General features: G+C 42.8%; 1 protein-coding gene across 1 annotated transcript in view; it reads right to left on the bottom strand.

Annotated features, from left to right (window-relative positions):
* Positions 1–22,121, bottom strand: part of KCNH8 (potassium voltage-gated channel, subfamily H (eag-related), member 8) — a 427,975-nt gene that overhangs the window by 49,612 nt on the left and 356,242 nt on the right. The window contains exon 11 of the mRNA XM_006883339.1: positions 20,450–20,664. Within this exon, the coding sequence (XP_006883401.1) occupies positions 20,450–20,664 (215 nt within the window). The remainder of the gene's footprint in view (positions 1–20,449; positions 20,665–22,121) is intronic.

Below are 22,121 nucleotides of genomic sequence, written 5' to 3'. Positions count from 1 at the left end.
GTGCGGTTGGCGCAGGATAGAGCAGGGTTTAGAGCTGTTGTGCATAGAGTCGCTATGATTCGGAAATGACTCGATGGCACATAACAGCAACAACATATTTTGTGGATCACTTTTTTTTTTAGTATGATTCTCTTCCAGCCAAGCTGTCCAGGTAGTCATCTTCCAAATTTCCTAGCACAAGCAGGGTTGTATCCATTTCCTGAAACCTCAAGTGAAATCCCCTCAACTCCTGGGACCTTATTTTTGGCCCGTGACTTTCAGTGCAGTTTAGATTTCCCCCCTCAGCACCACTCGTTCTTGATCATATGCTACCTTCTGAAAGGGTCTGATATCAACCAATTCTTCTCAGTACCGGGACTCCCTGCCTTCCTCCCATTTTCTTTTCATACTTTCTGAATCCTTCTGTATTTTGCTTATTGAATCTTTCAGTATCACAACTTGGGACTTGAATTTGTTCTTCGGTTCTTTCACCTTGGGAAATGCTGAGCTTCCTATTCCCGTCTTACTTTTCTAATCCCAGCTCTGAGCCCTTTAAAAATATTGCTTTGCTTTGTTTTCTTCAGCTGCATTTTGAAATCTTCTGTTCAACTCTCTGACTTCAGCTTTCTTCCTTTGTTTTGACTTCTATTCATTCCAGTCAAGTTTCAGTCTCTTCTGAAATCCATTGTGGTCTTTTCTTCCTTCCTTGCCTTTGTCATGACCTTTTGCTTTCTTCATAGTTCCTCTATCTTGTCCAGAGGTTATGTGTTTAATGGGCATACAACACTCTGAAACTTGAAGTGAACCTAGACAGAGTCTTTGATTTCTTTCTCATATTTCCCCTCCCCTTTAAAAAACATCTCTGCATTTTGACTTAAGATGTGTGTGGGGGGGGAGCTGAGGGTCTTATCTTTTGGAAGACTTGAAAATTTTATCAGTAGTGAGTGGGCATAATCAGTAAACTTTCTTTACTCTCTAGGACTTTTCAAGAGCCAGACCATTAAGACAATTGACTCTTGAGAAGCAGAAGGAGTGAGAATAAGTGGAACCTAAAACCAGGAATTCATGAATTCTGAGTTGGAGCCTATCACACCAGTGGGCTGAGGAAGGCAGAAAATCAATTTCCATTGCTTACTTGGCTCACATAAACCCATAGGAAATGCCTGGCTCTGCCAATGATCTCTCAACTACAGACTCTCAGAGGGCCCCAACATGCCCTGTCAGGGACGCTATCTGCAGCTCACTGCTCAACTGGGAAATGCAAATTGCAAAGCTCTCCTTTCTGATTGATTCACCGTTATCTTCTGCATCACTAGAACCGACACATTGATTAAGTCACAAAGCGGATTAAAGGCACATGCTTCCTCATTCAGGAAGAGCGATTATCCTGGGCTTTAGCTCATTCACTGGGCAGCAATATAACCAATATTAGCAGTCATTTTCTGTAAAGAGAACATGAATGAATACTCTCTGCTATCGCCACAGACCACAAACGATCCCAACATCCTCTGCAGCAAAACATCAATAATGCTCACAGAATAGAGGCAGGTAGTAAATTCAAGGGGCTCGTTTTTAATCTCTGATCCACCTTCATAGACACAAATGGAGCTGCCAATGAGTAGGATAATACATACAGCGCAAGAGGAAGGAGGAGGACAAGGGGGGAATGGAAAGCTCTGGAGAAATGAAAGTCTTCTGAATAAAGGAGCATTAACTTTTAATGAAGAGAGCTCTGGTGGCTTAGTGCTGTCAATCCAAAGGCATGCAGTTCGAATCCACCAGGTGCTACATAGGAGAAATACGAGTGGTTTTTCCCATGCAATTTACTACTTCTGAATGCCCATGAGAGGTTCCACTAGGAGTTGGTTCCAACTTGATGGTATACAACAAAAATTTTTATAGTTTTTGTAAAAATTATTTTTTATGGAAGTTTAGAGAGACTTAGGGTTTCCAGTTATTCATTAACAACAATAATTTTTAAGGAAGCAGCCCTTATGGCCGAGTAGTTAAGTGCTTGGATGCTACCTGAGGGTTGTTAGTTTGAATCCACTTCAAGGGAGAAAGGAGAGACGGTCTGTTTCTGTAAATATTACAACCTGGGAAACCGTGCAGGGCAGTTCTAATGGGTCCTAGAGGGTCGCTGTGAGCGGACTTTGACTCAATAGCACACAAGTTCCCAAAAAGTGTTGACATTTAAGTGCCTGATTATTAGCTGACAGGTTGATGGCAGGGACCTCCCCAGAGGTGCGGTGGAGGACAGACCCAATGATGGGCTTCCTAAATATCACAGCCTTGGAGAACCCTCTGGAGCAGTTCTCCTCCACACACACGAGGTCACCACAAGTCAGAATGGATTTGACAGTAACCGCCACCACCAATACTTTTCAGTGAAACGTGTCTAAAATTTGACCATCACCCAGTTATAGAAGACATTTCTGAGACTGTTGTGAAACAGTAAGCAAGCAACAGGCTCTATTACCTGTTTTTTTGTTGGCTGTAAAAGTTGGAAACAAAAATGAGTTTTTAATGGAAAAAGAAAGAGGAATGATTTTGAAAGTTTTCAGTTCATCTGGGGTGCGGAGGTCATGGCAGGCTATTTAAGATAAAGGAAATTTCTCCCACCCCAGTAAATGGTATTCTAACTAGAATTCAAGTAATAGTCCTGTGCTCTGAAGTAAGAGCTGATTGTCAAAAGCTGGAGAACCAACTACAGAGTCTCTAATGTAGGAAGGGGCCACTGGTCTTTTTCACTACCTGTTAGAGAGAAGGCTTCTGTGCCACAGGTTTGCAGCTCATCCAAGAGGTAGGTGGCAGAGTGGAACAAGATGGGATTTTCTGCGGCCCTGCTACTTATTCGTTGTCAATTGTTAGATGCTATTGCGCTGACTACACCTCCCAGCCACCGTAGGAGTAACAGATCTGAACCTTGCCGTATCCTGAATCATCCTTCTGACCGTGACATACTTGCACCCATTGGTACAGCTACTGTGTCAACACATCTCTTTTTTTATTATTATTGTTATTTTGTGTGTGTGTGAGTGTACCGTCAAATCAGATCTGACTGGTACAGGAGGAGACTGTCCTTCCTTCTCCGGCAGAGCAACTGGTGGATTCGAACCGTGTGTCTCTGGGATTATAGTTGCAGCTCCTTGCCACTAGGCCACCAGAGCTCCCCTCAACGCATCTCTTTGAGGAGCTTCTTCTCTTTCTCTGACCGACCACCTGTCTCAGCATATCTTTCTCCAAAGACTGGCCCTTCTTGGCAATAGGTTCAAAGTACATAAGACAAAGTTTCATCCTCCTTGCCTAGAAGTATGCAAGGATGAATCCTGGTAGTCCTTCCTCCAAGACAGACTTACTTGGTTTTTTTTTTTCAATCCATGGGATATTCAGCATTCTTATCCAAATCCACAATTCAAAAGCATCAATTAATGTTCTAACATCCTTATTCATTGTCCAGCTGTCAGATAATACAGGAAGCAATGGAAAATGCCATGACCAGGAGCACGTTAGTGTTTAAACGGATATCATTACTCTTCAGCACTTTGGACAGATCCTGACAGCAGATTTTTCTTGATACAACACGTCTCTTGATATGTTGCTGTTGCCGTGTGTCACTGAGTCGGAACTGACCCATAGTTGTCACTCAAGTGGATTTTCAGAGGCAGTAAGTGACATGAGAGGAGATTTCCCATCCGCTCACGGAGCAGCCAGTGGACTAGAATGGCACTGAATTATATCAATAATGAGAATACACATACAATTGAAGTAATAAAGTACTAAAGCATTTGTCTTTCATTTATGCCTCAGTTAGATGGGGGTGCACTCCTAAATGATGGGGGTTTTTCCTAAGCAGTGAATCAGGGACCCAGACATTTTTCATTTTGTGGTTCTGCCATGTGTGGCCGCAGGATTATGCTAACCACATCTCCAAAATGATTGTATAGGAAAAGCATGCTCACAGGGGCCACTCTAGTCTAGAGGGGCTGTGTCACCTCCACTTATAGTCCACGGTCAGGCTGTTAGTGGAATTCCTCTCTGAATCTTCATTTTCTCCTCTCAGAAAATGATGACAGTATCTCTGCAGTTGAGGGATAGAAAAGACACTATGTGTACATTGAACAAACCACAGAAATACAGCCATGCCCGACACTGGGCCACCATAGAGCTGTAGTGCAATAAGGAATGAAAAGAATGGGTGTGTATGTGTGCCTTTCAAGAATCTCTTTCAGGAATATGAAGGAGAATGCATTCGAAAAGCCACAGGAAAATGTCTTAATATGATACTCGCTTTTCTTTTCTCTCACCAATACCAAGCACATGCTCTCTCTTCCTTCTCCTTCTTCTCCTCCTCTTCCTCCTCCTCCTCCTCCTTCTTTCTCTCTCTCTCTCTCTGTCTCTCAATTCTCTTCAGAGTCCCCATCTCTTGGACAAGCAGCTCTGGGGCAGAGTGTGCAGCACATTGCGATGCTAACACAGCACTAACTCTGACAGGTCAGAGGTTTGAGTGGAGCAGCATCTCTGCAGGAGGAAGATGGAAACAGTCTGCTCTCATTCAGACTTAGAGCCTTAGGAACCCCAGGGAGGGTTGGCACGTGTTGGAGTCAAGCCATCAGCAGTTACTGTCTGATGTTCCTGCCCAAGGGAACTGACTGGTGGTGTTCAGCTTCCAGTCTTCTCTGGGCTTGTATTTTGGTTTGGTTTTGTTTTGTCGGGAGGAAGCATTTGATGTCAGCTTGGTGATGCAGTGTCTCATTACATTGTCCACGAGGACTTGCCATGCGGAACCTGGAGTGGAAAAAGCCCTCCTGTTGTAACATTTGTGAGGACTTAGTCCAAGGCCTGGCATAAAGAGTCATACATCTCAACAGAGGTTAATTATATTATTATTGCTACACTGATTACATATGAGTCTTGGTGGGGTATAGGGTAGGATATAATTTTACATCAATTATCTAGTATTTCTAATCATCAATTGTTAGCTTAAACCTTCACAAAGATAAATTTGTTCAAATTCAGATATAAGTATTTAACATTTATTTCTTAGCAATAGTAATTATATATAATATAATAATACATATAATAATCTTATAAATAAGACTCCCTGACAAATGGACTTTAAAACTATTAAACATCAATTTGTCCCAAACCCTTTTTCTGATTGTTGTTATTTGTTGTTAAGTGCTTTTGAGTCGTGGGTGACTCATAGCAACTCTATGAATGAAAGTCCTCAACACTTGTATAACTTCATCCTTTCTCCAGGTTCATAGAGTTTCTGGAGACAAGCCATTTCAGAAGTGGATGTCACTCCTGCTTCCAAGCTTGCTTTAATTGGGGAGCTCCACCAAACAATGTCCACCCTGGGTAACCATTATCACATTTGCCTCATCAGTGCCACAGTGTTTAGCTTCATAGTGACCACAAGTTACCGCTGTATGGCAAGTGGACACACCAGGGCTTTTTCTGGTAGGTTGCCATTATATGCCATAAAAAACATATTTTTAGTTTCAGCACTATTTTAGATAAAAACGCCTTGACTTTCTATTTTTTTTTTCAAATCCTTTGTCTTCTCATTTAAATATAGTAACACCTCTTCAAATGTCCATAATGCCTTAATAGTCAACAAGACATTACAAATTTATGTAAATTCACTCAAGTCCAATTTTAATTCCCTAATTCTGAATTCAAACATAAAAATTACAAGACATTGTAATAAAAAATTAAAATAGTCTGTTATGGGTTTAAAAATTTAAAAATATGAAGTGATTTTGAGTGGCAGAGAATTATTTATTAATAGGTCATATATATCACCCTAAAAAGAATAAAGAGAAAGGCATGTAAAGAGATTAAGTAAAAAGAAGGAACTAGAAATCCCTGAACAATGACTTTAGGCTTAAGGAGTCATGTCCCAACTCAGTGATTTGGAAGTTCAACAGAATAATCTGTGCTAAAAGAATTCATGCAGTTTAAACCCATTACGCTGAGCTGAGATCCCATGCCCCGCAATGACCCACTTCTGATTAGGGTACAATGGCGCATGGATAGCTTGTAAAATCAGCCACTGTGTAATTGTAAGGAAACACAATAGCTGGTTTCACAAGGTTTTCAGGAGACATGCTGAGTACTTTGGTTCCAAACCAGGTCTGTTACGAAAGATGCTCAACTGAGTGTGAGAAATTTGGGTACCACAACGCCCAGTGGTATTTCTAGTGTTAATATCAAATGCCTAATTTGCTGCCCAGGAAGTCTATTTGAACTAGCAACAGAAAAGGGCTGCTTTGCCTATCTGAGCCACGTGGCTTGGTTTATACTTATTCAATCATAGCAACCAAGAAGAGACTCTATAAAGGTTTGTAACAATGAAGTGGTAAGGCATCCTATGTATTTGATCAAACACATTTTAAGACAGAAGTCTCTTTATGTAAGCACAAGGAGTGTTATTCCTGACAATGTTAGTAGCGCTTTTATTATATGTTGTTGTTAAGTGCCCTTGAGTCACCTGTGACTCCTAGCGACCCTATGTTCAACAGCCCTAAACCCTGCTCTATCTTGCACCAATCTCACTGTCTCCAACACACCTACCGTCATTACCCCAGTCACTGAATCAATCCAGTTCATCAGGGGTCTTCCTCTCCTGCGCTGTCCCTCCACCCTCCCAAGTATGACGTCCCTCTCCAAGGACTGATCCAACCTTGCAACATGTCGAAAATATGTCAGATGAAGCTTCAGAATTCTTGCCTCCAAGGAGCAGCACGGTTTTACCGTTTATAGGACAAACCTGTTTGTTCTCCTAGCAGTCCATGGTATATTCAACATTTTGCTCCAGCACCACAGCTCAAAGACATCAATTCTCTTTCTATCATCCCTAGCCACTGTCCAACTCTCTGAGGCATAGCATGCAATAGTGAAGACTATGGCCTGGATCAGGCGCACCTTGGTGTCCAGGGTGATATCATTGCTCTTCAGTACTCTGGAGAGGTCCCTGACAGCTGACTTTCCCAATGCAATTTGTCTCTTGATTTCCTGGCATTAGTAGAGCTTTTATTAAAATGTTGTTGTTATGTGCAGTTGAGTTGCCTGTGACTCATAGCAACCCTGTGCACAATAGCCCTAAACCCTGCTCTATCTCATTCCAATCTTATTGTCTCGGACACGCCTCTCCCCATTACCCCAGTCATTGAATCAATCCACCTCAATGAGGGTCTTCTTCTGTGCTGTGCCTCCACCTTCCCTTGTATGACGTCCCTCTCCAAGGATGGATCCTTCCTTGTAACATGTCCAAAGAATCTTTGCCTTCAAGGAGCAGCCTGGCTCACCCTCTCTAAACAAACAGGATGAACCTGTTTGTTCTCCTAGCAGTCCATGGTATATTCAATACTCTTCTCCTGTACCACAGCTCAAAGGCATTAGTTAGCCCTAGTCATTGTCCAGCTCTCTGATGCCTAGCAAATAACTGCAAAGATCATGGCCTGTATCAGGCACACGTTAGTCTCCAAACTGATATCGTTGCTTTTCAGTACTTTGAAGAGGCTTCTGACAGCAGATTTTCCTAATGCAATTAATCTTTTCATTTCCTGACTGCTGGTATTAAGAGTGTTGATTGTAGAGCCAACCAAATTGAAGCTGTTGACAATCCCAATCTCTTCATCATCCATTATGATGCTGCCCATTGGCCCAGTGGTGAGAATCTTTGTTTTCTTGATATTGAGCTTCAATCCATATTGAAGACTGCAGTCCTTGACCCTCTGCAGCAAGTGCTTCAGGTCCTCCTCAGTTTCAGCAAGCAGGTTTGTGTCATCTGCATAACCCGGATTGTAGTAAAAACCAAAAATCCTCACCACTGGGCTAACTGGCAACATAATCATAGAAGGAGTAAAGATTGAAGTTGCTAACTATTTCATCTTGCTCAGATCCATAATCAACACCCTTGGTATCAGAAGTCAAGAAATCAAAAGATGTTTGGTGCTGGAGAAATCTGCTGTCATGCACCGCTCCAATGTGTTAAGGAGCAGTCATGTCAGTTTAAATACCAAGTGTATCTGATCTTTTCAGTTACATGCTATGCATCTAAAAGTTGGACAATGACTGTGGATGTAAAGAATCAATGCCCTTGAGTTGTGGGGAAGAGTACGGAATATTCCAAGGACTGCCTAAAGGCCCAACACATCTATCTCAAAGGAAGTGCAACCAGCGTGCTCCTTTGAGGCAAGAATGGTGAACCTCTGTCTTATATATATTGGGCATTTTGTTAAAAGGGGTAAATTCTTGGAAAAAGATACCATTTTTGCAAAGTAGGAGGGTCATCGAAGGAGAAGATGACCCGCGAGATGGATCAGCAGAGTGACCGTAACAATGGGCCCATGTATGTGAGATGATGCGGTTGGCACAGGATAGGGCAAGGTTTAGTGCCATTTGTTCATAGGGTCTGTGGGAGTCACCGTGAACTTGACAGCATATAGCACTAACAATTCTGCCAATTCTGTCTCCTGGCAAACATATTCCCATAGAAGCAAAGCAAAAACACAACACTAACATAAACAGACACACACATGCAGGATAAAAACAAGTGCTCAAGTGTGGTGGAGTATCTTTTACAATGTAGACAAACTTTCCTCAACAGGAATTACGATCAGGTAAATTCAGAAGGAGCCTGGTCCTTGGACACCATGGAAAATGTTACCATCTGAACACCAGTATCAAGATCTGAGGGTCAGCTGTTCTAGCACGTAGCCTGACCTAACAGATACATTTTCTTATAGACACCCTGTCACAGGTCATTGACTGGAAGCAATTCGTTCAAAGTTACACAACCAAGTATGCACGCTAAGGCTGGAACACAGGTTTTTCCCTCACTCTTCATTCACTGCTATTTTTTCCCAGAATATTTTTATCTCCCTCCACATATAATAATATTTTGTATCATCAAGAAGGAAGGGTGATTGATAGTCTCCAAGGAAAAAATATAAGCTGTGTAACCTGGAATAAACCTGGAATATTAATATGCTTCTTTAGAATCAGACAGACTTGGGACTATTTATGAATGCCAGCAAAATGCAGTGACACAGATTGGTCACCATATGCTCTGATTTTAAAGACCTTAATCTCAACAGCAGAGAGAAGTGGGATTACCACAACACTAAACGCTTAGCATCCGGCAGATGTTCATCTCGGAATTTTCTTTAATCAGGAAGTTTCTCAATGACGGGGAAACCAAATCTGTTTCAATCCCAATATATTTGACAGAAGTAAAACATCTTTCTGGGGGTCCCCTCCCCTTCAGAGTTGTCAGCTATACCACGTGTTGGTCTTCCAATGTGTAATTTCAAAGCACATCAGTCTCCCCAGCTTGGCATCTCATTTGTTTCATGTTTCTGAACACAAGGCTTCTGTTTGCTCCACTTGAACCTGGCCCCTCTCTCTCTCCTGGCATCCCAGAACGCACACTTAACTGGTGAGCAGATACAGGTCTCCGATCTGCTCCAACTGCAGCCTTCCAGATCTGCCCACGGAGCGCAGTCAGTGCGCAGAGAAAGCTGACTGACTCGGCCATGTGTCATCCGCTTGGCTGTCTGCACCCTTTGGGACAACTTCACACAAAAAAAGCACTATTAAAGGTGTTTGCCCTGGGATTTTGTAATTAGCTTTTAATTTAAATTTCATTTTCAACAATTTAGCTCATTTATAAATGCTTTAATCAGACTACCCACTGACTCGATACGGTACCTATCGAGTTTGAGTTTGGGATTAAAGAACTAGTCAGAGAAATAGTAGACAAGCCCCTCGATGACGTGGGGAGCATGACTTGAGGGGCACAGCCCCAACCAGTGAAACGGATACAACCGTAATACATTCAGGATTATTCTTACAAGTCCTGGGAGACAAAATTCTTGAGCAAAAGACAGAATACGATTACATTTTTAAAAGGACCTAACACATCCACAACTATCTGCAGAGTGAATAAGAAATGTGAGCAGTAATATAAATGCATCGCTTCTTTCCCTTGTGTTCTCAACACTGCTGTATAACATATACATCTGCTTCTACAAGAAATAACACAGAGGTGTTATATTTTACTAAATGTGACTTATTCACACCCCGAAGAGATTTGTTTCACTACCAAGACTTCCAACGTCTTACGAGATTGGAAGAGAGAGATTCAGATGCTATTTTGTGCACTTGAAGCGATGACACAGATTTCACAAATTCACTCTAAAAACCGGAGTCCCGAGAGGAGGAACAATGATGCATATGTTGCTGTTGTGGTCAACCATGGAGTTGGAACTGACCCATAATGAACCCTGCAGTGGTTTTCAGAGCCAATAAATTGGGAGGAGTTTGCCCATTTTTCTCCCATAGAGTGGATTTGAACCGTGTCACTTTGTATTGGCAGTGCAATTTCTAGCCACTAAGCTATCAGAATTATTGAGCCTCCAAATTACGAAGGAACAGTGTTATTAGCTTGAGGACTAAAAGATCATGGTCTTTTCAATCACTTGTTATACATGTCCAAAAGTATGCAAGATTAAGCTTTATCCCCTTGTCTCCTAGAAGCACAAAAGATGCACCTTCCCCAAGACATATTTGTTTGTTGATTTGGTCATTGATGGGATATTCAGGACTCTCCTTCAACACCACAGCTCAAAGGTATCAACTCTTTTTCTGTCATCCTTATTCCTTGTTCAGCTTTCAGATGCATAGCAAGTGACTGAAAAGGCTGATTCAAGTGCACCGTAGTCCTCAAATTAACATCATTGTTTCTCATCACTGGAGAGGTCCCTGACTACACACTTCCCATTGTAATACATCTCGTGGTACCAGATGAATTGATTGTGAATCCAAGGAAGACGAAGTCATTGACAGTTTCAATCTTTTCTCCATTTATTATCATATTATCTATTGGTCCAGTGGTGAAAAGTTTTGTTTTCTTGGGGTTGGGATGGAATCCTCATTGAAGGTGGCAGTGTTTGATCTTCTACAGCAAATCCTTCAAGTCCTCCTCAGTTTCAGCAAACAAGGTCATGTTGTCTGCATAACGAAGCTTATGGATGAGTTGGTAGCTTCTTACTGTCAAGAAACACACAAAGGCTGGGCCCTGCCTGTTTGTGTGCATATGCAAATGAAACACTTTTTTATTTCAGGTTGAACATCTGCTGTTCCCTGCAGGGAGGGAGCGGTCAGGGAAGTAGTGAAAGAAACACTTTTCTGTCTTATTTATGGAATGACAGGTGGCCTTTTCATCTTCTGCCTCCCGCAACCCAACTAACCTTCCCCAAGGGGCTTAAAACTCAAGCTGCTCACTGTTCAGCTTACAAACAAGCTGTAATATACAAGCACCGCAGAAATATGACTGGTCTCTTTGCAGGGTCAGCCACATGCTGTTTGATGGGCAAAAGCTACACGGGGAAAGAACCAAGAGGAGATGAAATGTAAGGTCATTTAGGGGGTTTGAGAGAGAAAGAAAAAGTGTTTTCTACTCGATGTGCTGTTTTTCACTTATATTGATGAATTTGGCTTCTATGCCAATAGTGAGGGGATATGATTTCACAGAAGCCTATAGAAATTCGATGACACGAACAGAACCACAGTCACATGACCATTGAGTCTGCTTTATTTTCCTTCCATTCCTTTTCTGGCTCATGTCTTTTAACTCCCCAGCCCAAAGGGGCACCTTGGAACAAACCTCATTGTTACAACACGGCTCTTTTCCATCCTTGAATATACACATAAGAATTGATGAAATCTGGGTGGGTGCTGGAGTCAAACAAAACCACTTGGGGTTCAACAAATATGAATCTAGAAACCATTAGAAGAGTGTGGGTTCATGGCTGTCTGTTTGAATCAAGTAGCTGCACCAGGGATCATTTTCTGCCCTCAGGACAAAGAAAGATGGCAAGTCTGGAAGAAGAGAAGAATGAAGAAGAAATGCAGAGAAAAGGAAACATTAGAGGAGGCAGTGTTCAGAGCTGGGGAAATCCTAACTCCTGAAATCTCGGTGGTTTGTTTGTGTATTGATTGTCATTAGATAATAATGATCTTCATAATAAATTTTCCTTGCGTGTTTCTTTTACTTTTGAAAGAGAGGAGCGAACTGGTGTGGGGGGGGATGGGCGGGGAGAGAAGTGCAGCAATGAATGAATGGAAATCCAAAATCTCTGTAAATGCTCATTAAAATTATTAAAAAAATTCTCCTTGCCTCCCCCCTCCCTCCCCTGGCCCCGTATTCAAGTTGGAACCCTATTACTTAAATTCAGTATCTTCTACCTTAAAACTACCTGTTTTTCTGAACTACCTTAAAACTTAATAGGATATTCAGGCAAGGGAGAAGGCTGACAGCCCCCTGGAGGGTCACTTTGGGTGGGTTCTAACTCAATGGTACACAACAACATTCAGACAATGGCCCCAAGCTCTCGCCTACAATAAGAACAACTTAAAAAGAAAAGTCCACTATTTGCAAAGAGGAAGAGTCATTCTTCCCTTTGTTTTAGGACTTGTTGTATATGCCTTGGAGTCAGACCTGGCTCAGAGCTGACCCTCCAGTGAGATTTCAGATGCTGTAAATCACACGGAAGGAGACTGCTTGCCCACCTCTCTGCTATGGAAGAGCAGGCAGATTCAGACAGCCTGTCTTTGGGGTGACAGTGCAGCTCCTTACCACGACCACCAGAGCTCTTTAAAATATTAAACACACACACACACACACACACACACACACACACACACATTCATATTTGAGTTAAGGAACTGGGTGAGAGAGACAAATCTTAAGGCTAGAGGTAAAAAACACTTGGAATCTGATGGAACTCAGTCTTCATTTAAGATCCTCTTTGAGAGAGAAGAAGGGGAATGATGCAGTGAGCCTTGACAGGCATGCTCTGAGAAGGGGAGAGGAGAGAGGAGGAGAGGAGAGGAGAGGAGGGGAGGGGGAGGGGAAAGAGGAGAGGAGAGGAGGAGGGGAGGGGAGGGGAGGGGAGGAGAGGAGAGGAGAGGGCCCATCACCTTGGGGCTTTCAGGGGCAGTAGGACGCATTCATGTGTGTATGAATAACAACAGCAGTAAACCTTTACTCGGCACCACTGGAGACACTAGCTGGAATGTGAGCTCTTTCTCTGAGGTACTGTATTTGCCACAATCATGTCTACGTTCCCTCAAACACACCAGTTTAAGAAAAGTTTCAGTGGATAAGCTATAGGCCAGATCCAAGTAAAAGTCCCAAGCTCTTACTGATCTTCTCCCATCCTATCTCACATTAAAGACCACAGAAAGACAGGATAATGAATACAGTGCACCGTAAATTACTTGAGGGAAGTAACTGGGCTTCTTAAGGAAGAGTCCAGAACGACAAAAAGAAAGCAGGCGTGATCACATAACAGGTGAGTACCTCGATATGCAATTTTCTGGGAGTAATTATCTCAAGTAGGTGCAGCATTAATTGCGTTCTCCTGTTACACAAGCCTGCGCTAGCAGCTACACACCTACGCAGGCTACTCTTGAAGAGTTAGGTGTCTGGGGTGACAGAGAGGATTTTGAAAATTATTACTATTTAGCATCTCATTTTCAAGAAAATTGCTTCCAAGCGGCCTGAATGTATTTCAGACTGACACGGGCATGACATTTAAAGCAAGTCCTTCCTTTGGAAATAGATCGCCTGTCAGCACATCCTCGATTCAAACTGAAGTGTCAGACAGTCCCACTGGAGGCAAGTGATGTTGGCCCACCAAACACTCTACTTGAAATGGATCCTCGATCTTGTCTTAGCGAGAAGCTTGGAGTTGAGCTTCGTGGATAGAGGACAGATTCAGGATGTAAGAAACTGGCTAGTGCCAAGCAGGGCAAGGGGGAACAAGCCAACAAACAGCACGTGGGGACCAGGTGTCTTTCCTCATGCTATCCTTACTGCTGGAGGCTGCTGTGCAAACACAGGGAGGGAACACTACTTGGTTCAAAGATAAGGAAGGGAGTGCGCTCAGGTTGTATTCTTTCTCTGTATCTAGGCAATCTTTCTGCTGAGTAAATTACTTGAGAAGCTGAACTCTATGAGGAGAAATGTGGCATCAGGATTGGAGGGAGACTCATCAATAAACTGCATTATGCAGACGACACAACCTTGCTTGCTGAAGGCGACGGGAACTTGAAGCACTTGTTGCAGAAGATCAACGAATACAACCTTCAATGTGGATTGTACCTCAATGTCAAGAAAACAAAGATTCTTACCACTAGACTGATAGCAAACATCACGATAGATGGATAAAAGACTGAAATTGTCAACAACTTTATTTTACTCGGATCCACAATTAACACCGTTGGTACCAAGAGTTAGGAACTCAGGAGATGTATTGCACTGCAAAAGCCGGCAGTTAGGTTCTCCAAATTACTGATAAGGAATGTCAGTTTGAGGACCAAGGTGTGTCTGATTTAAGTGATGGTCTTTTTGATCACCTGCTATGCATCTGAGAGCTGGACAATGAATAAGGACGACAGAAGAAGAATTGATGACTTTGGCGAGCTACGGTGGTGGAGAAGGATGCGGACCATCCCACAGATTGCCAAAAGAACAACAACAACAACACATCTTGGAGAGGGTGCAGCCAGAGTGCTGTTTGGATTCAAAGATGATAAGGTTTCACCTCACATGCTTTGGGGACATCACTAGGAAGGGCTATTCCTTGGAGAAGGATGTGACGCTCTTAATGGTAGAGGGTCGGTGAAGGAGAGGAAGACCCTGGGTCAGGTGGACTGACACGGTGACTGCTGTAGTGGGTTTTAGTGTGTCAGGAGGTATGAAGAGGGCACACGATAGGACAGGGTTCCGATCTGTTGTTCACAGAGTCACTATGGGTCAGACTCGACTCTACAGCACCTAACAACAACAACAACAACAGCATGCTGCAGATGGAATCTGCCTTCTGAAAATACAAAACAGAAGATAAAGATTTGCCTTTGCAGATTAAACATTAAAGCTATAGTGTCCAGACCCTAGCAGAAATACGTATTCATGCTTCAATATTTTTAAGGTTAATGCTAATAAGATTCAGTGACTGGGATAATCGGGATGGGAGTGTCAGAGACAGTGCGATTGGCACAGGACAGAGCAGAGTTTAGGGCTGTTGTACGTAGGGTCACTATGAGTCGCAAGCAACTCGGCGGCACATAAGAACAACAACAATGCTAATAATAGTGTTTTCAGATCTGGACAATAATGACTAGGGAAGATGGAAGGAGAATTGATACCTTTGAAATGTGGTGTTGGAGAAGAGTATTGAGGGAGGGTACAGTGGACTGCTAGGAAAACAAACAGATTCATCTTGCAGAGGTTTAAACTGGGTGGCTCCTTGGAGGCAAGGATTCTGAAGCTTTATCTGACATACTTTGGACATGTTGCAAGGAAGGACCAGTCCTTGCAGAGGGACGTCATGTTTGGGAGGGTGGAGGGACAGCACAGGAGGGGAAGACCCTCTATGAGGTGGATTGATTCAGTGACTGGGGTAATTGGGATGGGTGTGTCGGAAACGGTAAGACTGGCACAGGATAGAGCAGGGATTAGGGCTGTTGTACATAGGGTCACTATGAATCGCAGGTGACTTGATGGCACATAACAACAACAACAATGCTAATAAGGAAACATGAAAGATTCTTGACCAGATTCCATCCCGGCTACATCACAGGTGGAGTTCTGAAGGGTTAGTCTGTAAGGAAGTGTGCTGTTAACCCAAAGGCAGCGTCTCTCTGGCTGTTCAAATTCACCAGCAGTTGTAGGAGAGGAAGAGGGACCGGACTGTCTCCTCCTGTGTCATTTACAGGCTCCTGCTGGCGGCTCAGCTATGTGTCAGTTCAGATGATGACGATGATTTTGAATGAGCTGACCTCACACTTTGCTGCTAAGTGCAACAGTTCTCCATGCTCCATTTTGATGAAACACTTTACAACCATTTAGAAGCTGACCCTGACATTTTGCACATGAAAATTCCACATGTAGCTCAAAAGAATTATAGTCGCCTGACTTTACAAATAAAAGTAAAGAGAGGTAAAAAACAGCTTGTCTGCACGGAAAATGGAAAAGTTGGCTTATATTTAAAGGCAGATTCCCTTTTATCTTAACAATTTCACTTGCTTACTATAAAATCACTAGGAAGGATTGTATTATCCTTCTTTCAAACCCAATTTTTCATCTAAAATTTCTCCTATGGCTTTAGGAAACCTCTTGTCCTTAACTAGTGGAAAGTGAAAAATTTCTGTTCTTCAATTTAGTTGTTTTTTTTTCAATTTGTTCTTTAAGTCTTACTGTTGACTCTTTCTCTGACTTTGTTATTTCTAAGGGATAGTATTCTAAACTGTCTTAGAATTTCATTTTAGACTCCATTTATCCTGGCCAGACAGGTTACTTTTTCAAGTCTTTCTTCAGTTTCTCAAAAGTTTACATCAGTTCTAGTTCTCCAAGTAATTTGTGGTTTTTTTTTAAGCCATTAGTCTATTCACTGAACATGTATTAAACTTTGGTTTTGAGACGGGCTCTGACCTCCGCCTTGTTGGTGGAGGTATTCGATCGGGAAGAGACCCCCAGCAGACCCTACAATGGGTGCTCCCAAAGCACCTGGGCCTTGAGGAGTAGAGTCCTGGAGAAGAGGTCACAGGGCGGGAACCGGCACTAGTTAACCTGTAAGTGCGATGAGGCGACTTCACGTGTGTCAGAGCAGAGCTGCTCTGCGGAGTTGTTATCCAGAGGCCGACTTTCAGAAGCAGATTGCCAAATCTCTCCTGCAAGGAGCCTCCAGGGAGATACCAATGCGGCCCAGCAGCTCGGCTCGACAGATCATGCACTGTGATGATGCAGGAGGTTACTGCTATAACAGAAGTCCACTCTGTAACGGCTGGTTCTTTATCTTCTTTCAACTTGAGCATTCACTGCATCTCTGGTAAGGGGTGCCACTGCCATCCTGAAGGCACATGGTTCGTATCCACCAGCTTCTCCAAGACAGAAAGATGGACAATCTCTGCTCGTGTATTTTTCTGCTCTGAACCATGTGACGGTCAACTATGAGCTGGTGCCACCTCGATGGTACATGACTACAACATTCAAAGCCTCAAACGAAAAACCCTCATTACTGTGAAGTTGGAACAGACTCACGGCTGATCCTTCCGTGGATTTTCAGAGGTTGTGGATCACATGGGAGGAGACTGTACACCTTTCTCCCATGAGACATAGCGTAGGGCAATGCTAACAAAATCTCAGAGGCAAATAGCAGGTAGGAAGCTGTATGACTGAGAAGTCAGCCATGAAGCTCCCTGGAGCTACAGGCTGGAGTTCGAGGCCTGTGAAGACGAGAGGTTTTGGGGAGTATCTGAGTTTAACTGAGAGTTCAGACAGCCTGTGCCTCAAGAGTAAGAACTACAACCAAGGAAATGAGAAGAGATCAGCTTAGCAAAAGCAAAGACGAAATATCAACAGGATGGGTAAAAGGGATCCACAGGAATGCTCTCTGTCTTCCTGCAACAGAAAACCGGTTTTCATGGGTAATAGCTACATTTAAATAAAATGATGATTATTATTTTTTTATTTTAGCAAAACAAGTGGGAGGTTTTTTTAAGGTAATGCAAAGGAGGCATGGCTGACAAGAGATAGAGCTGAGCCTGAGAAAGTGTTAAAGAGAAACGGAAAGAGGAAAAGGGGGGGAACACCTCTGGAAAGTAAAGGATGAACCCCAACCTTTTGGGAGGCAGCTTTAGGGAGGCTATTATGCATGTTAAAGGGGGGGGGGAAAGATGAAATGACCAAGTAGGGGGAAAAAAAGAGAAACAAAGGAAATAACAGACCATTAAAGAGTTCCATAAGAGACTCAGACTGCAGTTCCATTTAAAGATTTTCAGATCACTACAATTAATGACCAAAAAGGATATCTTTTAAAATCAAGCTAAATTTCATTTCAAAAATAGTTAAATGAACAGAAAGTATGGCTTGAGAGCCAGTATTTCCCATTTTTCTCTGCTTGTCTCCCTTTCAGTAACTCATCTTCCTCTTTCAGAAATGCTGCTTTAAATTGTAAAGTGCCTGTTGGGTTTGTTTGTTTGTTTGTTCTGTTTATATTCTTTTAATAAAATGGTTCTTTTATACTGGTTTACTTAAAGTTCGTATCCGTTGTTTTTCACACGGGATCTTTCCCTTTTCCTTTACCCACCACGCCCTCCAACCATCAAATTGTGTGACCCTCTAATTAAGTGTCCACCCTCCCCCAATGCCTGTAGTTAAAAAAAAAGCAACCTATTGAATGAAAAAAAAAAAAATAAGGATGGTGTCTTCCAGAAAAAGAGGTACATTTTTTAATAGAAAGAGGATAGGTACTAAAATCGGACACCGGTGTTTACCTCAGTCCCTGCCAGCACACTTGGGTGATCAGATTCCTATGCCTTGGTCACTCTGAGCCTGTTTTCTTTTCTATGGAAATAAATTGTCACAAAATACTTAGCACATAACAGTTATCAAATAAATACTAGTGTTCCATTGCATGTCATCACCAGTAGAAAGATTCATGAACACCAAGGTGGTAATCTAGGGATACGGTTTATATATTGATTGGCACTAGTATCTCCAGGGAGAGCTCTGGTGGCTTGGTGGTAAGAAGCTGTGCTGCAATCCCCAAGGCACTTGGTTCAAATCCACCAGTTGTTTCATGGGACAAAGATGGGCAATCTCCTCCCATGCAATTAACTGCCTCTGAAAACCTGCTAGAGGGTCAGATCCAACTCAATGGTACTTAACAACCACCTTCAATATCTCCAGCAAAGATAAATGAATATACAATCTGTGTTTTCTCTCTCTATTCCTAACAGATAGTTAACAGTTTTTGTTTACTTGGTTCCACAGTCAACACTCTTGGTAACAGCAGCCAGGAAATCAGGAGATGAATTGCATTGGGAAAGTCAGCTGTAAGGGACCTCTCAAGAGTACTGAAGAGTCATGATGTCAGGCTGGAGACTAAGGTGCGCCTGATCCAGGCTATAGTCTTTGCAATTACGTGCTATGCATCAGAGAGTTGGACAGTGAATAGGGATGATAGAAAGAGAATTGATGCCTTTGAGTTGTGATGCTGGAGAGAGTGTTGAATATACCATGGACTGCTAGGAGAACAAACAGGGTTGTCCTGGAGAGGGTGAAGCCAGAATGTTCCCTGGAGTCAAAGATTCTGAAGCTTCGTCTGACATACTTTGGGCATGTTGCAAGGAGGGGCTGGTCCTTGGAGAGGGACATCATGTTTGGGAGAGTGGAAGGACAGCGCAGGAGAGGAAGACCCTCAATGAGATGGATCGATTCTGTGAGTGGAGTGGTGGGAATGAGTGTGTTTGAGAAGGCGAGGTTGGCACAGGATAGAACAGCATTTAGGGCTCTTGTACATAGGGTCGCTAGGAGTCGCAAACGACTCGATGGCACATAACAACAACAACATTGCTAACAGGAAGGACTAACATAATGTCTATAGGATCGAATAGCTTCTTAAACTCCTGAGGTGGAAATGAAGGCTGCAAACGTCTAGGACAAACAGCAAAAATTATTTTAAGTCCAAGGGGCAGCGTGGGCTTGCCTCTCAACAATCATCGCTATTAAATCATTTGTCTCTCTGACACGTCTAAGGAAGTCACACTCATGACTTGCTAATCCCAGGATGTAGCACAGGACATATTTTGACAGGAGAACTGTTTATATAAACTGAAACACACGGCAAATTCATAATTTCATAAAATGTTCCTTATGCTTTCTGTGTGACAATTCTTGGCTGGCCTCCTTCGACGCATATTTAGCCATTTTAAGACATCTACAGAGTACAATCGACTGTTTTGGGTTCTGGTGGGGAAAAAAGAAATATTCTTAGACAAATCCAGGCTAGCTAGCAAGTGGAGTAAGACACAGTTACAAACACAGCAATCTCTGAATGATATACTCTACTCTAAAATATAAATGTTGTTGTTAATTGCCTTCGAGTTGAGCACAACTCATAGCGACCCTATGAACAAAAGGCCTGAAGCCCCTCTACAACTATTGACATTATTCACAGTTCATAGAGTGTCCGGAGGCATGTTGTTTAGGGAGAGGATGCCACTCCTGCTGCCAAATCTCTCTCTCTCTCTATCCATTCATCCTTTTATCTATCTATCATCTATCTAGCTATCTAGCTATCAATCTAAACATCTTGGAGCATCAATGTTTCTAGCTAAATGCTGCACATCACTAAAACATTACAGACATAAACAAAGAAGAAAAACAAAGATGGGTAAGAGAAGTCTTTCAAACAAATGATATTCCCCTAGAATGTTGATAGGGAAGGCCTACTTGCTTGGCTTTAGTTAACTATTTAGTTGCTCAGTCAGTGGTTAAGGAGCCACATTCACGTGCTTTTCAAAGAGAAGTGGGGGCAGCTGCCTTTCCTCACACCTGGTCTCCAGGGCCTGTGTGGTGGGGTCTCACAGGACGAGGGAGACTTACATCACTCTCATGGCCCTCCCGTAGGTTGTAGGTGAGGTCATGCTGAATGTCCTCCACAAACTTGTGGGCGTATTCTGGGTAAAGGTCCAGCACTTCGAAGAGCCCTTTGAGGATGATGCACTGCAGGTCACAGTAGGTCAACGCCTTCACATCTGCATTGGTTTTGATCACTTGGTCCTTAATTGATAGGTTGGCTCCAATTAAATCTCCTTTTCCTAGAAATAGGGGGTAAAAGAGAGGGGGAGAGACAGTGAGACGCTAAAGAAAAATACGTTGGCCGCCAAGATGTCATTCCCAAAGCACAAGCCATTGCGTCTGGCCACCCTACCTGCTACCCTCGACCCAGCCAAATAAGACCTATCTCCGGAAGCCCGGGAGGGTCAAAACAGCTGGCCATTCAATCCCGGCTTAACAGGAGTATCTACTTCAGCTCAACAACCCCAACCGCCAGCCAATCATTGAAGATCCTGCCTTGACTCATTGGACCTATGCAAGATCAGTGAATGTCTCTCCCAATTTCAGGCCCACTCCCAAGCTCTCCCTCACAGAAGCCGTGTCGGGCATTGGGGCCTTCGTCTTCTGGTATTATGTTTTCAAAACCGAGAGAGATAGGAAAAAACCCTTATCCAGGAAGGGAAATTGGAACGACCATTTAACATCTATTATTAACTTTGAGAGAGATGACTATGTATTATTGCTTAGATAAATCTTTTAGTAATCATTAAAAAAAGGAAAAATATGCTTAAGACTAGTAAATTTTGACTTATTCTCCTTTCAGTACAATCTCAGAGAAATGACCCAATGAACAGCAGAAAGAATCCACTCTGGGCCGTGCCAGCTTGACAATCTCTGTCAGGCTCCAACCAATCACCAGTCATGGGGTCAACCCATCTCAGGAAGGGCCTCCCTCTCTATTGCTGTCCCTTCGCCTTCCCAAGCACGATGTCTTTTCCCAAGGACAGGAGCCTCCCGATATTATGCCCAATTTCTATGAGGCCAAGTTTCACCATTGTAGCCTCTAACGGGCACCCCGTTTGCACCTCCTCCAAGACTAATTTGGGTTTGGGATTTTTTTGGCAGTCCGTGGTATAGTCAATACTCTTCATCAACATCACAATTTAAGGACATTGTGATTCATAACTTGGGTTTAGGAATCAGTTAGGTTCATTTTCCATAGACAGCATTTGAGGAACATTAACTAAGGTACTTATAAAGTGTTTATGCATCTACAAAAGGGTAGTAACCCTTAAACTTTTTAATTTCTCAAGAAGAATCAAAGGATGTGCCAGATATAACACGTGGCAGGGTTTTGTTTAAGTGGTTATGATGATTATGATATTAATAATATGTAGTATCAGCTGTGAAAACTAGGCCAGGAGCTGATTGTGGAACAGACCACCAACTACTCATATGCAAGTTCAAGTTGGAGCTGAGGAAAATTAAACCGAATCCACAGGAGCCAAAATATGACTTTAATTTCATACCACCTGAATTTCAGAATCATCTCAGGAACAGATTTGATGCCTTGAACACTAATGAGCGAAGACCAGATGAGTTGTGGGAGGATGTTAAATGTATCATCCAGGAAGAGTGCAGGCGGTCATTACAAAGACAGAAGAGGAAGAAAAGACCAAAATGGATGTCAGAAGAAACTCTGAAGATTGCACTGGAA

The sequence above is a fragment of the Elephantulus edwardii genome, unplaced genomic scaffold, assembly GCF_000299155.1.
Source record: "Elephantulus edwardii isolate Elephantulus edwardi_28Jun2011 unplaced genomic scaffold, EleEdw1.0 scaffold00027, whole genome shotgun sequence".
NCBI classification, from domain to species: Eukaryota; Metazoa; Chordata; class Mammalia; order Macroscelidea; family Macroscelididae; genus Elephantulus; species Elephantulus edwardii.
Note: the sequence above shows the minus strand (reverse complement) of the source record. Positions and strands in the feature narration are given on the sequence as shown.